Source organism: Pan paniscus, chromosome 18 (genome assembly GCF_029289425.2).
Source record: "Pan paniscus chromosome 18, NHGRI_mPanPan1-v2.0_pri, whole genome shotgun sequence".
Taxonomy (NCBI): Eukaryota; Metazoa; Chordata; class Mammalia; order Primates; family Hominidae; genus Pan; species Pan paniscus.
Window position 1 is genome coordinate 29,163,246 of NC_073267.2, and position 16,207 is coordinate 29,179,452.

At 56.2% G+C, this 16,207-nt stretch overlaps 1 protein-coding gene across 10 annotated transcripts in view; it reads left to right on the forward strand.

Moving 5' to 3' along the window:
• The window catches only part of KATNIP (katanin interacting protein), a 230,791-nt gene extending 219,087 nt beyond the window's left edge, over positions 1–11,704 (forward strand). For all 10 annotated transcript variants that reach the window (XM_008959904.4, XM_008959900.4, XM_034951136.3 and 7 more), the window contains 8 exons: positions 1,201–1,358; positions 2,928–2,992; positions 4,437–4,547; positions 6,280–6,419; positions 8,262–8,363; positions 8,943–9,103; positions 9,214–9,302; positions 9,907–11,704. In XM_008959904.4, coding sequence (XP_008958152.4) covers positions 1,201–1,358; positions 2,928–2,992; positions 4,437–4,547; positions 6,280–6,419; positions 8,262–8,363; positions 8,943–9,103; positions 9,214–9,302; positions 9,907–9,962 — 882 coding nt within the window. In that variant the 3' untranslated portion in view covers positions 9,963–11,704. The remainder of the gene's footprint in view (positions 1–1,200; positions 1,359–2,927; positions 2,993–4,436; positions 4,548–6,279; positions 6,420–8,261; positions 8,364–8,942; positions 9,104–9,213; positions 9,303–9,906) is intronic.
• The last annotated feature ends 4,503 nt before the right edge of the window (positions 11,705–16,207 follow it).

A 16,207-nucleotide genomic window follows, 5' to 3' on the forward strand; every position in this document is an offset into this window, starting at 1 on the left:
GATGGAGAGATGGAGGACAGGGACCAAGTTCTAGTGACAGCCACGCCCGAAGCCAGGTAGCACCACACTTCAGGTTTACTTGTCCTGTGAGTAACTGACATAGAGGGGCTCCCAAAATGCTGAAGGAACGAGGGGCCCCAGGGGCACATGAGAGCCAGGTCAAGGACCCTTCCTCCCTTCCTTTCTGCAGGAGGAGCTCCTCTGCCTCTCCCTAGAGGAAAGCCACCAGTTGGATCAACAGCTGCACCCATGTTGCTGACCACGAATGTGGGCTAAGGTGTCGAGGAGAACCAGGCTCCAAAATCTGAAATCAGAGAGTGATGGCTGTTGCCCCTCCCTGCCCATAGAGCAGGTGGTGGCTGGGCCGCCTCAGACTCTACCATTAGGACTTTGAAATTGACCAGTAGAACCTGGCCATCTGGCTGGAGAACTCTGGCTAGAACAGGGAGAGATGTTGGCTCAAATCCACGTGAATCCTGCAAGCTCTTAGAAAGCATCTGCTGTGTTCCAGGCCCTGAGGCAGACAGAGAGGTGGTCCAGCCAGACCCTCTGCCATAAGAGAGACCCAGAAGCCACTGGGATGCTGCTAGGCATACAGGCCCAAAAAGGATGAGCTCAGTGCCATGAGAAGGAAGATCAGAAAGAGGCCTGTCCTGTCCTAAGGCAGAGCTCCCAGAGGGGTATTGATGTGTGAGCCAGGGGTTGAAAAAGGAGCAATAGAGGCTAACATTCACGAAGTATACAGTTTGTGCCAGGCTCTGTTTAGGGCACTTTACGTAGGTTAACTCATGACCGTGCCCATTTAACAGATGAGGAAATTGAGGCATAGGGAAGGTAGGTAACATACACAGCTACTAGTGGTGCACATGGAAGCGCCTGAGTCCATGCCCTTGACCTCCATCTCATGCCGCCCCAGGCCGCTGCAGCTGTTGAGGTGGGCGAGGCCTTGGCCAAGTCACGTGCCACCCCTGAAAGCCGTGGACCAGTGTCCGCTGTAGCAGGGGGCTCACCTGTCTTGTCCTCTGCTACCTGCCCAGCGCCCACACAGCACCTGATATGGGAAATGGACCTCGGTCAGGTGGCTCTGCGAAAGGCTCCCCATGGTGAGCACAGCTGCCAGCAGCTCCGGTCACGTCAGCACCGCTTCTGTCCCCACATGGCCTGCCTCCCTTCAGTCATGTTATTTCTTTTGTTTGCCAGGCCAAGATTGTCCACGTCTCCCTGGATGGCCTGTGCGTCTCCCCGCCAGAGGGCTTTCTCATCCGGAAGGGGCCAGGCAACTGCCACTTTGATTTTGCTCAAGAAATCCTCTTCGTGGACTACCTGTGGGCTCGGCTGCTGCCCCAGCCGGCCAGGAGGTGAGGACAAAGTGGGCGCCACACACAGCCCCTCCCGGCCCCTGGGCCCGCTTGCTTTGCAAGTTGCTCTGATGTACATTCCGAAAGGGTTTTGAAACGATGATCAAACGCATTGCTTTTCAACTTAGTCGTTTTCTAAAGCTCAGCCAAGCCTCACCGGAAGCCTGTGGAATGGACTTACCTTGTCTGGGGACATTTGGGTTTTTCACAGTCTGGAGTGCTGAAGATTTTAAATGCTTCATTGCGTTTCCTGCTGAGAAAAGAGGCTACAGCCTGCCTCCATTCCAGAAATGCCTGCCGGCCAGTTTGGGGAAGGGCCTTCCTTCTCCCGTTTCTGTGTTCCTGATTTAGAAAGATTCAAGGAGAAAAATAGAGCTTAATATTTCATGGATTCACTGGGATTTCTCGGCCCCAGTCTCAGCTGCATTAAGTTCATAACGATTTGTAAATGCCACGTTAAGTTTACTCATTTAAACCCCCTGATGTCCAAACGCCAGAGGCCAAGCTCTCGAAACAAAATGAGTCTCCCTGCACTGTAGCGGGGTTGGCTGGCTGGGCTGGTCACTAGGAAGTCACTTAATTGTAACATTGCCCTTGAAATGGAAGAGAACCAGGCTAGGGCTGGAGGGCACTGACAGCGGACCAGGGAGAGGGGCCCCGTCAGGAGGGCCGTGGAGGAGAGGATCCTTCCTGAGGGCCAGCTGTGTGAACACTTTGATGTGTCCTTTGGGAAATCCTTCCAGCCACCCTTTGACCTAGCCAGTATGATGCCCGTTTTACAGATGTGGGAACTGAGGCTCTGGCTGGTGGAGCCAGGTGCTGAAGATCATGAAGCCAAAGCCATCAGGGCTGTGCCTGCCTTCCAGCCTCCTCTCACTTCCCTCTCCCCATCCTGCCCCAGACTCCAGCCCTCTGGCCACTTTCTGGGGCAAACACCAGCAGCCCAGTGTCCTCCCACCTTGGGCCTTTGCTCTGCTGCTCCTCTGCGTGGAAGGTTCAGCTCTGGCACTTCCCAAGGCTGCCTCCTCCTGGAGGCCTTCCCAGAGCACTCCCTGAGGCAGCCTGCCCCACCCAGTCCCTCTGCCCTGTCACCCTGTCCTGGCTGTCAGCACAGCGTGGACCCTCCTTGTGTTTAAAGACATAGAGGGGGTTGGTTAAGAAAGGGGGCAGTGGTACCAGACAACCTCACGTCCCATCCCAGTTCTGCCACTACCAGCTGCATGGCCTTGAGCAAGTGACCTCACTTCTCTGTGTTCCAGTTTCCTCATCCACATCCCAAGCATCTAAAAATACCCACCTCCTAGGGTTGTGTTGAGGAATAAAAGAGTCCATTTCAGGAAAGCCCTGAGCCCCGTGCCTCCCTGGCACAGCATCCTGCCGGCATTGGCAATGACTGTCATCTAGAGCGGGAACTCCATGCGAGCAGGGGCCTCATCTCTCTTTTCCCTGCTGCATCCTAGGGAACGCTAAACTGCCATGTTTCTTCAAAGGCTGTTACCTAGGGGGTAACTGGCTGGTGATTCTGGGCCGTCGTGAGCTTCTTCATGGTGCTGTTTTGTGCTTTTTCAGGCTGGACATGAGAAGCCTGGAGTGTGCAAGCATGGACTACGAGGCACCGCTGATGCCCTGTGGCTGTATCCTTCTCCTCCCGCCCCACCAGCACATTCTGGGCCCCGAGGCAGCGCCTGGGCCGCAACTGCCCAGCCAGGGTTTCAGGCGGCCACAGCTGAGGCAGCTGGAACTCCATGCAAGGAAACCAAGGCAGAGGATAGGAGGCCTCCTGGGTCCTCAGGGCCACTAGGAGCTGCTGGAACTGGGGCAGCCAGGCTAGTTCCTGCTGAGGCTGGAGGGGGCAGCACCCAGGACTCCAGCTGGGAGGGGCTAGAGAAGCTGGCACTGACCCCAGTGGCTGGACTGGGGAAGGGGGGTGACCTGGAACCAGCCAGGGAGGAGGTGAAGATAGAAATAACTTGGCAATCCAGGCACAATAGCTCACACCTGTAATCCCAGTGCTTTAGGAGACCAAGGAGGTTGGATTGCTTGGGGCCAGGAGTTTGAGACTAGCCTGGGCAACATAATGAGACTCCATATCTTAAAAAAAAAAAAATAAATTAGCTGGTGGTACATGCCCATAGTCCAAGCTACTTGGAGGCTGAGGTGGGAGGACCTTTTGAGCCCAGGAGTTCGAGGCTGCAGTGAGCTCTGATTGCACCACTGTACTTTAGCCCAGGCAGCAGAGCCCAGCACTCTGGTACTACTATCATTCCCATTTCACAGCTAGGAAAACTGAGGCACAGAGAGGCTCAGTAATTTGCCCAAGGCTGCACAGGTGGGAAGGGGTAGGGCCCAGGGGAGGTGAACCCAGGCAGCCTGGCTCTAAGGCCCGCTCTCTAGCCAGCCAGTTCTGGAAGCACTGTCTCTGGCTATGCCATCATCTGGGAGCCACCCGGCCTGCTCCTGGGAGTGCGGGGAGTGAGCAGAGCACAGGGCTGAGGAAGGGCTTGATGCCCAGCTCTGCACGTGGGACTTCAGCAGCAATGGTGGTCTCCTTGCCCCGGCCCATGGCCCCTGGTGCTGTGAGGTTTATGTGTCCCCTTCTTAGCCTCCTGTTTACTTGAAAGGGATGGAGGAGGTTGCAGGTACTCTGTTCATGTCATTTCACAACCAGGGAAACTGGAGCGTTTTGTTCAATACCATACAATCAGTTTGTGACACAGATGTTTCCCCATCCTGCCTGCTCCCTGGAGAGCACCCTCTCCTCCCGTCCTGTCTCCTGGGGCCTAGAGGAAGGCTTTGAATTCCTAATACACACACACACGGGCACACGCACACGTGCACACATGCATGCATACACACACATGAACACTCACATGCACACACACACGCATGCACACACATGCAATTTAAGAAAATGTGATGCTACCTATATTTTGATAGGCTCTAGTCGCAATAAGAGAAAAATGTTTTTCTCTCATTCATCAACATAAACCCAAAACAATTCCTCTTATCTTTGCCATTGTTTTACTATATTCTGAAAAAAAAAAATTAAGCCTTCTTTTCCTTAATAAAGTGTCCCAGTCATTTTCCAGTTTCAGCTTCTCACCAGCTGGGGCGACCCCTATTACATCGGCCTCACCGGCCTGGAGCTGTATGACGAGCGAGGAGAAAAAATCCCCTTGTCGGAAAACAGTATCCTTTGTAGGACAGGAGTGGGCTCCACCCAGACTGAAGGGAGCATGGGAGGGTCGGGAACGGGGCAGAAGCCTTGTGTGCAGAGGGAAATGGCCCTCTAGGAACCAGAGCCCAGGGGGCTTTGCTTATAGTCAGATGCTGACCCTTGGGGACGGGCAGCAGAGAGCAGCTCCCAGCCCTGCCTGCTAAGACATCAGGAGCAGGAATTCCACAAACCAGAGTCCTGTGGTCCAGTGAATTGAGAGAGGCTGCCAACTATAGCGCCCCCTTCTCGGAGAACCACAGATACTTTGGAGTTCCAAAGGCTCTGACAAGGTCTGCAGGGAGAAGCCTGTTGCACTGTGTTCAACTCAGTGTGTCCTGAATTTCTTAAGTATGGAACCCTTTGTGCATAGTATGCCCACACCAGAATTTGCAAACTGTTAGCCCAGTGCATTTTAAAATGAGTTGCTAATATTTTTAGAAATCACGAGGTTTCACATGAAAACCCTGATCTCCGGTTTCCCCTGAGAAATTGGCAACACAGGCCCTTGATTATGCATAGTGACAATGGCTGGACCTGGTTATCTGTTGCCATTTCTCCCCAAGCATATCCTTCTGGTCTACCTTAGCCCCCCACTCCTCCCATTGTTATCTACCAGGCCCCGAAACACACTGCTAATATTTACTCAGGGCTCACTCTGTGCTACCTCATCTGCCCTCACAATCTTGTGAGGTGATTGCTGCTGTTATCCCCATTTTACAGATGAGGAGCCTGAGACACAGAGAGATTGAGTAACTTGCCTAATGTCACACAGCCAGTGAGTGTCCAGACACCAGCTCTTGACCAAGCACTAGGCTATCCTGCCTCTTTCATGTAACCTGCCTGGCCCCCTCGGATCTTGAATCTGTGATCCCTGGCCCACCACAGTTAGGGAAATACCAGGGCAGGTCGAACCCCAAAGCCTGCCTTGCATCTGTTTGGGGTCCCTGGCTTCCAGTTGGATCCTTTTCTGCCTTCCCCTGGTGCCACCACCCTCCTCAGCTGGGATGAATGATTCTTGATGTTTTAGATCATTATTAGCGACTCCTCGAAGCTATAAAGCTTCATTGATTTTACCAGAGTGCTCACATCTGGTGCACTCGGAGATCCTCACATCCATCCTGGGAGCTGGAGGTTTTTATACCCATTTTACAGATGGGAAAACAGGCCCAGGGTTGACCTGTGACTTGCCCACGCCCTCACAGGTCATAATGGCAGAGGCAGAGCTAGAAGCTGGGTTCTGCAGATCACATTAGCTGGGTCCAGCTGCTCCGAGGTCCTTCCACACTGACCAGGAAGAGAGGCTCGGCATGATACTCACATGCCAGGGTAGAATCCAGCCACCGCCCCATTCCCTTCCAAAAGAAAACCTCCGCAGAGCTTGCCCTCCACCCTCTCAAGCAGCAGCAACATTTTACGTCCCCAGCTCTGGCAGTTCCCTGCAACGTCTCTTTTTCAGCTGGCCTTCTGTGTGGTTTCCTTCTCTCTCTACTTGAAACTGACCACCTCTCCAGACACACCTGCTCCCCTTGGGCCCGGCACTCCCCATTTCCCCAGGACACGTCCAATTCAGCTGTCACTGCTGCGGCTGCCCAAAGCATCAGCCCTGCCAGCCCCAGAGTCCCCCGAGCCACGCCATCAGCCTGAGGGTGGCTGGCAGCCCCGAGCACACAGATTTGGGTTATGGCAACTTAGACGTCTCCTCAGATATTGCGGCCTTCCCCGACAGCGTGAACTCCCTGGAGGGCGTGGGCGGGGACGTCCGCACCCCAGACAAGCTCATCGACCAAGTGAACGACACCAGTGATGGCCGGCACATGTGGCTGGCTCCCATCCTGCCGGGCCTGGTGGGTTCCCGGCAGCGGCCACCGCAGCTCCTGGCCCTCAGGCGGGCAGGGGGACTTTCTTTCCCTGGTCTCAGTGATACGTCTTTCTTCCAGGTCAAGTTAATCTCAAGCCAAGATGCTTGGGAGCTGTCAGAAAGGTTTAGGTCTTTGCTAACTTGCCTGATGGGGTCAGCTCTTCCAGGCCAGCAGCTCTTTCTCTTTTATAAGGGGACACCTGGGGCGAAAGGGGTCCCATGGGAATCTGAAGCCAGGAACCCCAGCACAACTGCCTGAGGGCTTGGGCATCCTGGGTCCCTGCAGGCAGCCCTCTCTGGTTCTCTGCTCTGCCTGGCTTTGCAGCCACTGTGCCCTCTTCCTCCCCACCCAGCTCTCCGCACACTCACGGTTTCTGCCCCTTCCTACATCACCAGGTAGATGACCCCAGTACGGCCGCCCTGCCCTCCTTCTGGCCCCAAATTGGCCTGGTCAGCTCTTCCGACCAACTGACTCAGTTTCCCAGATCTCAAATCTTGCACTGGGTCCTGCTTAGCTTTTAGCTCTGAGGCCTCATGGTGAGCAGACGTGGTTGGTTGTGGTGGAGAGGAAGGGGAGAGGGCATGGACGGGGTGGTCAGCCCCCCTGCAGCCTCTCAGCTCAGGGCCAGGTGCCTGGTAGAGATGCACAGCGGGTTCTTCGCAGCCATATGACTAGGGATGTGTCCCTTGTCCATGCCATGGGACTGAGTGGGGGATCGGGGGCACCTTTTTCTCTGAAAACACAGGAAGGTACAGCATCAGCAATTCTAGGACGGAAGTTTTCCAAAGGCCACCCTAAAATTAGACCCCCCCATTGAGCGTCCTCAGCTTCCCCTGCCCCATTGCAGAGGGGGCAACACAGCTCTGTCCTCCCTGAGACTCAGGCCACCCACTGACGGCCAGCGGGTATTTTCCATTGTCTAGCACTGGAAGGCCTTTTGGGGTGTGGCGACTTCAGCTGTTGCTCTCGCGGCTGGACTCCAACATCTGTATCTGCTTGAGCCTCACGGGCAACTGAGTTTGAAGACCCTCGCCCTGACCTTTATTGTTTCCGTGGTCCAGCCAGGAGGCTGGCCCTACCCGAGCAGCCGCACTCCCTCTTGGCATATTCTGAGGATGGTCACAGGCTGGGGACCAGGGCCTGGGGCAGGACTGAGCCTGCAGTCTGTGGCCAGTGTGGAATGCTTATTTCTTGATTCTGTCTTGCAAGGGAGGGCCTCCCCTAATATCTGAGAGCTTTGGTTGGGGGTGGGGAGAGGGAGGGCTGTTTGAGGCTGCTCCGTCCCACTTTCCCCACTGGATTCTGCCCCGATCTAGACAGCCCCCTCCTTACTCCCCCAGCGGAGGTTCACAGACACGCCCTGGACATTGTCCAGCAGCACCTTGGCGTTGCTTCTCAGTGATGTTTTGGGGAAAGGACAGACAGGGTCAGATGCTGATCACCATGGCTGGTGCTCAACCCGAGTTGGGGACTGTCCCTTTAGCTCATGGGGCTCTAGACTATTTCTGGGCCTGACCTGAGGGGACGTGGGGGAGGGCCGAGGATGTTCCCAATCCTCCACTGGCATTTAAATGAGGGCCCCGACAGGCCCAAGAACACAGGCCCTCCAAAAGCCAGCTCAGCGGTTTGTTGCAAACTCAGCCACACGTGACCTGACTCAAGATGGGCTTCGAGGAGATGAAAGGGGGCGGAACTCCAGGCTGGCCCACATGGCAGGCGCTGCCTTGGGCACCACCGCTCACCCCAGCCCACGCCTGGCACCCCCAGCCCAGCCAAGCGCCTCTGTTTCCAAACATGCCTGTTTTAATTAGTGCTGCTCTCTGACAGGTGAACCGGGTTTATGTGATTTTCGATCTGCCTACCACCGTGTCAATGATCAAACTGTGGAATTATGCGAAAACACCCCATCGAGGGGTGAAGGAGTTTGGCGTAAGTACTTATTAGCTGAGTTTTTTGAGATAATTATGCTCGTTGGTAATTAGGCCGCCGGCAATTATCATTTGTCGCAGTTTGATTTACTTCTCTCTGTTGCAACCCTCGACACAAATGCCTGGTCGTCAGATGCAGGCGAATTTCCCACCCAACCATGAATTCAGAACCTGCTGGCAGTGATTTCAGTGTCACCCTGAGCAAATAGAAAGTGGGTTTTCTTCGTCTTTTCCTCTAGAATCCCACTGGTTTGGGGCGGTGACCCTGGGATGGGGAAAACAGGGACCCTGGATACCAGAGACCCAAGTTTGCCTCCAGCTCTGCCACTTGTGCTAATGGTATTAAAGCCCCTCGGGCCTCAGTTTCCTCATCTGCAATGTGGGCTGATAGCTCCTGCCTTTCCCAATGGTTGTGAAGATCTGAAATCACAAGGCAGACACAGCACACAGTAGGCGCTTGTTCCTGACAGCCCCATCTTCCCGAGGAGAAAGCCTTGGCTCAGAGCAGTAACGCGTTCTGCCCAAGGTCAACGTGGGAGGGACGAGGGGGACCCATGAGTCCTGCCCCGTGTCCCTGCAGCTCCTGGTGGACGACCTGCTTGTGTATAATGGGATCCTGGCCATGGTGAGCCACCTGGTGGGGGGCATCCTGCCCACATGTGAGCCCACCGTGCCCTACCACACCATCCTCTTCACCGAGGACAGGGACATCCGCCACCAGGAGAAACACACCACCATCAGGTAGGGCCCCAGCCGGCCCCATGGCCTCCCCACCAGCCCTAAGGAGGATGGATGGCTGGGACACACGGCCAGGAGCCTGATCGAATCTTGTGTTTCCTTCCTACCCTCAGTAATCAGGCCGAGGATCAAGATGTCCAGATGATGAATGAAAACCAAATCATTACCAACGCGAAACGGAAGCAGAGCGTTGTTGACCCAGGTCAGTGGCATTTCTCTGCCCAGAGCATTGTGCCTTGGGAGCTCGGTCTGAATACAGAAGGAGCTGGTGGCCTTGCACCCCCGCCCTCACCCCTGCCTGCCACTAGACCGCTCTCCTTTGCCCAGGAGCCTGCCCAAAGGCCTAGGGAGGGACTGAAGAGGATGGAACCAGGGGAGCAACATGCTTCCGTCTTCTTGCAGGCACCTGTAACACAGTGGAGCTTCCTGAATCTAAGTGTCATGGGCACAGAGTGGGGAAGCAGTCAGGGACAGAGCACCATGTTAAAGGGGTTTGCCCCGGGCCGTGGGAAACCAATAGAGGATGCCCAAGGTGAGGGCTTCCCGGAGGAGGTGATGTTTGAGCTGGATCCTAAAGGATGTGAGGAGTGTGCCAGGCAGCCTGGGCAAAGGCTGCGAGGGGTGTTGTGGCAGAGCCTGCTCCAGGCGGAGGGAAGGGGCCAGCGTGCCAGGCGCCCCGAGAGCAGGGACTTTTCCAAGGGCCTTGAATGGCAACCCAGGCTGCTGGATTTCACTGGGGAGTGTGGGGCACCCCTCCAGGGTTTGAGACTTAGTAACTCTGGTCCCTCTGGTCCCTGTCATGACAGCCTTACGTCCCAAAACCTGCATCAGCGAGAAGGAGACGAGACGACGGCGCTGCTGACTGGTGAAGGAGGGAGAGCTGGTCCTCCCACTATGGTGGGCTCCGTCAGCAGCCCCACTCAGTGCCTGCGTTCCTTCCTCACCCTCAGTCCCAGGAGCTGGAAGCGAACCGCAGTGTTGAGGGGAGCCCGCTGGGGAGAGGGGACTCGGGAGGACAGCCCTGGATACTACCAGAGTGACAGATGGCTGTGGCTGCAGGGCGCAGAGATCCCCTGCAGTTTTGGGTTGGCCACAGGGAGCCCAGGACACCTGCCTTCATGCCTCTGCTGTGAGACCCAGCAAAGCAGGGCCCATGACCACTAGGGCCTGGGCTGACCCTGACTCAGAACAGGACAATGACGGGGTGGGGAGGCATCCCATCCAGCCTCAGAGGGCCCAGAGAATGGCTGAGCAGGACAGTGGGAGACCAGACCCTACCCCGCAACTCCAGTAGGCAGGGCACTGCCCAGGGAGACTGCCTTCAGAAACCTGAGCTTCAGCGGCCAACACCCCCCATCCCCTGCGCATCCTTGTCTCATTTGGGGACTGGTGGAGCTGGGTGAGAGGTTGGGGTAGTTTCCTGGTTACAGGGGTCCACAAGACCCTCTCTCATCCCGGTATAGGGGCCTCTCTCCTCTCATCGGGCCTGATAAGGGATTGGCCAAGGCTGTGCATCCTGCAGAGGGAAGGAAGTCAGCTGGGCCACCCGCCATCCACCTTGGCAAGAGCTGGGCCCACTCTGGCAGGCCAGGGTATCATCTCCGTGCTGCTGCCGGGCCAGGAAGGGTGGGTGGGTGGCCAGCAGGCTGGCAGCTCCAGACCCCAGAGGGCCAGAAGAACTCACCCCAGTGCCCTCTGGACGCAGGTGTTGGGGAACACTGAAGACACTCCCCCATCTCCCCTCACCCTTGAGCAGGCCCTCCCTGCACTCTCTGCCACATGTCCCTCCTGGTCTGATCGCGGCTGTGCTCACTGATGTGGCTGCTTTCTGTCTCTGCCCCTGTGCTCTTGGAGGCAGGCAGTGAGGTGCTCCTTTCCCAGGCCCCCACCCCTTCTCCCTCTTCAGCCACTTCCCAGCGAGTTGGAAATGTGCCTTGCACCCCCAGCCGAGTGAAGCCCAGAACGCATCTATATGCATCGATGTAACAAGCTCGGATCAGGGACCTAATTGGTTTCCCAGTAGTGGGTAATTTCTCGTTCCAAATATTAATCCGTTGTTTTTCTGGCGCCCAGCCCGGCCCGCCGCAGTACTGTACTCGAGGTACGTTCCTATGCAACCGAGAGCCCCGGCAAATACTTCATGAGCTTAGCAGCCTGGGCTCGAGCAGCTATGCAAACGCGCTTTTCATTTGGAGCACGGGGCTGATGTGAAGATAAGAATTGTTTCTCCTGGAGAAAGATCCATCATTTCTCCAGCTTCCAAGCCCCCGGCACCTCTGCTCAGCTCCCAGATGTGACGAGTACCTCCCGCCGGGGGGAGTCAGGGGTTGATCAAACCAGCTCTTGTGACCCAAACCAGTGCCGCTGCATTAAAGGGAGCCCCAGCTACTCCTTCCCAGCTGAGATGTGGGTACAGGTCAGATTTGTCAGGGAGATGGCACTAACACGACACAAGCTCACTCCCAGAACCTCAGCTGATGTTTATAATAATCGTATGTACTGTGCAATTTAGGAGGGGAAAAAAAAGCTGTACAAGCTTTAACTCTAAAATAAATTTCTATTTTTTTCCTCTTGCAAAATTAATAAAAGATGTTATTAAGAATATAGTCCGAGTCACCGGATTTGGGGTCAGATGGGGAGTCCATGCTGCCTCCAGGAGCTGAGTGACACAGAGAAGCCCTCACTGAGCTGCAGATGGGGTCATGATCTCGCCCTGACTACTCAATGAGATTGTCCTGCCGTATCAGCAGACAACAGTAGCTCATCCATAGAGGGTGGTGATTACATGCCTGGCTCTAACTTGTTTAATCCACGTAACACAACCCTTTGGGGTGGGCACTATTATTATCCTCACTTTACAGATAAGGGAGCTGAGACACAGAGAGGTTGTGCAGCTTTCCTGGGACACACAGCTTTGGAAGCTATTAGCCAATGCACAGATCCTGAGAGGGCCCCTGGAGAGTTGAGGTGGGGGTGACAACACTTGGGTCTTTGGCCCTGGGGTTTCTCTTCACCATGTGTGGATCCTGGAATGGCGGCCCCCAGACCCCCAGTTCCTGGACCTCCTCCCTGCCCACCCCCATGCCCCTGCTGCCTCCAGGGGTGAGTGTTGGCAGCTTGTGGCTTCTGGATAAAGCAGCCCTTGAGTGGAAAGAGGGCTCAGTTGAGGAGGGTCACACTGCAGTTCAGGCACCGGCAATAGCATTGGCAGCAGGTAGGAGAGTCCTTTAGAAACCCTACTTTGCTTCACTATGTGGGTCAGAGGAGAGAGCCCCCTCTGTCCAGCCAGGAGAGGCCCAGCCCCAAGCATAGAGGGAAAACAGCAGGGGCTCCGGCCGGCCTGCTCCATGCCCCCTGTTCCCTCTGATTTCCTAAGAGACAGGCCTGGCTGTGCCCAGCCATGCTAGTGTTGGAAAGCAGTCGCCCTCCCTCCTTTTGGTGGAAGGATCTCTGGGCCAGCCCTGGAGACCCTCGAGGGCAGCCCAGACCTTCCAGCATTCCCTCTGTGAGAGTGGGAGGCCGGCAGGGGTGTCCCAGCCTCTCAGCTCTGCTGAGCCTCTCCAGCCCCTGCCAGAGCCCTGGGGTGGAGTCCTGTTATTCAGGGGCCAGACAAGTGATGTCAGGGAGTGATGTCAACACTGGCCTGCAAGGACCGTGGTTGACACGGCGGCACAGGCCCTTCGAAGGGGTCAGCCACACCTCAGATCCAAGGGGCCAGCAACATCCGGTCTTCAAGGTTTCTTTTTTTTTTTTTTTTTTTTTTTTTAATTGAGACAGAGTCTGGCTCTGGCTCTGTCGCCTAGGCTGGAGTACAGTGGTGTGATCTTGGCTCACTGCAAGCTCTGCCTCCCAGGTTCATGCCATTCTCCTGCCTCATTCTCCCAAGTAGCTGGGACTACAGGCGCCCGCCACCACGCCCGGCTAATGTTTCTGTATTTTTAATAGAGACAGGGTTTCACCATGTTAGCCAGGATGGTCTTGATCTCCTGACCTCGTGATCCACCCGCCTCAGCCTCCGAAAGTGCTGGGATTACAGGCGTGAGCCACCTCGCCCGGCTCGGTCTTCAAGGTTTCTGAGAGAAGCCAGACAGCCAGGCGTTTCTTTTATCTTTAATGTGAAATCTAACTTTTAAATGTTGGCTCAACTTCAACAAACAGGCAAACACACACTGAGTGAGCCAAGTATTGAATAAAACCCGTCCGCAGGCAGGCCCCGGTCCGTTCACCAATCCTGCTTGCTCAGCGGGCCTCCCTTTCTGCCCCACCTCCAACCTGGGGTTCAAGGAATGTCCCAGGTTGGAATCTCCCAGCTCCTCTTCCCTCTCCAGGGAGGAAAAAGGAGAGAGGGCTCCTTCCTAGCCTGTCACTCCCACTCCTCAGCCCCCAGATGGGCAGAGACAGGACGACCATCAGGTGACACCTCTGGGTCCTGGAGGCAGCAGCCCCCACACTCGGCTGTTGTGGGTAAACAGACGTCCTCCTTTCCCTCCACATCCTGAGGCTTCCTATTCTGTGCAACGCCCCCCGACCCCCAGCGCCCCAACAAACAGAGACATAAATGACTCCCAGGCTGCCACTGTCAGGGGTCAGGGCTCGTTGGCTCCCTGGCATAGGTGACTGGAAATGGGCCTCCACTGCAGCTGACAAGAGGGTTACGGCACGGGCTCCCAGTGGAGGCTCCCACAGGCCTCCAGCCCTTGCGGACCTGCCTCCTCTGTTCAGCAGTGGGAAGGACCTGCTTCCCACCCCCCCCAGAAGTTCCAACACTGGCACTGCCACCCCAGAAGGACCCAGAAGGACCCCCCAGAGCCTGCCAAGGGGGGCTTCGCAGCCAGGCAGGTGGCAGCTGCCCCATGCGAGGCACGTGTGCTGAGATGCCCGGGTTCCCTCTCCCAGCCTCACCTCCCGCCTCACTTGGAGCCAGGACAGTCCCTTTCCAAGGCCCCCAGGCCCCACCTGGCCTCTTCACAGTCCACAATCCAGTGGCCCAGCCTCTTGGGTTTGGCGGACTCACTAGGCGATGCTTAATTTTTAAAAATGAGTTGCCTTCCTTTATTATCAAGTTTCACATTAAAATTCAGATTCCCTGCTTCTCTGGAAAGACAGGAAGATCTGGCAACCTGGTCCCACGTTCCCAGCTGGCCCCAGAGCCTGAGCAGTGCTCTCCAGATGGTCCTGGTCCCCGCCAGCCCCTCTTGTCGCACCCTTGCCTGCAGTCCTCCCTCGCATGACCATACACACACACACCCAGCCAGCGTGTGAGTTTGCAACCCCTGAGATAGAAGCAGGTTAAGGAATGTGGAGGAGAAGAGGGGACGTGGGGATAGTGCTGCGGGGCCCAGTGGGCGTGGAGCTGGCAAGGCTGGACCTCTCGCAATGAGACCCCAGCCTCCCAGGCATGCGCAGTGCTCTCTGGGGCCCTGAGACTTGAGCCTCTGACGGCCAGAGGCCGGGGAGAGCAAGAGGTGGCCAGCCTCCATCCAGTATGTTGCATATGTCCCCAGGTGCTCTGGGGGTGCCTCCCTGACTGTGTGGGCATGTCCCAGATTGCCATGTGCAGTGTGGCATTTATGACAGCACTCCAGTCTCCTAGCCTCTCTGGGAAACTGCTCCACTCACAGCTTCTGCCACAGGGGCAGCCTTTGACAACCATATGCTGTGATGATGACAACAAAATTCCTAACAGCGGCCAGGCACGGCAGCTCAGGCCTGTAATCCCAGCACTTTGGGAGACTGAGGCAGGTGGATCACTTGAGGTCAGGAGTTCGAGACCAGCCTGGCCAACATGGTGAAACTCCATTTCTACTAAAAAAAATATAAAAATTAGCCAGGCATGGTGGTGGGCGTCTGTAATCCCAGCTACTCAGGAGGCTGAGGCAGGAGAATCGCTTGAAATTGGGAGGTGAAGGTTGCAGTGAGCCGGGATCGCACCACTGCACTTCAGCCTAGGCAACAAGAGTGAGACTCCATCTCAAAAAAAAAAAAAAAAAAATCCTAACAGCCAATACACACTAAGCCCTCATCCTGAGAGCGAATGCGCTGCGGTTTCTCCTGAAGGCGCACAGTGGTGAGTTGCAGTGAGACCTGGGCTGCAGGCACCACTCTCCCCAGAAAGCTGGTGAGGACTCACACACAGTGACCCTGGGGCCAGCTGCCAGGGTCCCAGTCTAGGCTCCACCAACCACTTCCTGACAGTGCGACCTTGGCAAGTGACCTTACGCCCTGGGCCCTAGGCTTCCTTACCCAGGCTGCAGTGGTACCAGCAGTACCTCTGTCATGGAGCAGAGCTCTCAGGCGCCAGGCCCACTGGTGCTCACATCAACTCCATCCACCATCAGACGGAGGCTGGGATGTGACTTCTGGGTCTGGGATCTTCACCAGAGCAACGTGGCACTACCTCGCACCCGGTCCCTCTCAAATTTCCAGGGCACCATCCCAGCCTTGGCAGATTGGTCCACAAAGGGCACTGGCCTTAGTGCAGCCAGCCCATTGGCTGAGCAGAGATCGATGTCCCGATGCCCTGCCCCTCCTCCGCCAACTCTTTCCCCTTCCCTATCCATTCCCTTCCCTCCCCTGATTGGCCCCTGGGATTCTTCCTCCCTTGCCTCCTCTCCCTGGGTTCATCCTGCCTGCACCTCCCACCCCCAACACACATGCCCTAGAAGTTCTCAGGAGGGCCGGGAAGAAGGGGTAAGAGTGGGTGTACCCGGCTGGGCATGTTGCACCCACTCACCAGCTTGGCCCCATCACAGAGCTTCTCCCATGCAGAGGCCCCTCCCGCTCCCCCTGGAGTCCCAGGACCCCTCATTACCCTGGGTGCCCACTACTCCTGGCAGCTGCCCACTCCCCTACCAGGCCTGTGGCCATCAGCCTGGCCCCTTGCCTTCCCTAAGGCAGAAGCTCAATGTCAGTCCAAGACTACATGTGGCCCAAGGAGCAATTACAGGGTGACGTGAGCCAGGCGGTGCTGGGGACAGGGCAGGGGCCCTGCACAGCGATTTCCTGTCTGTCCATGCAGTAAATCCCCACACGGAGGAGACTGGTTTCTCCTCATGACTGATGGTCCCAGGCTGGGCTGAATTTGTCTCAATCCCACGGCAGCCAGGC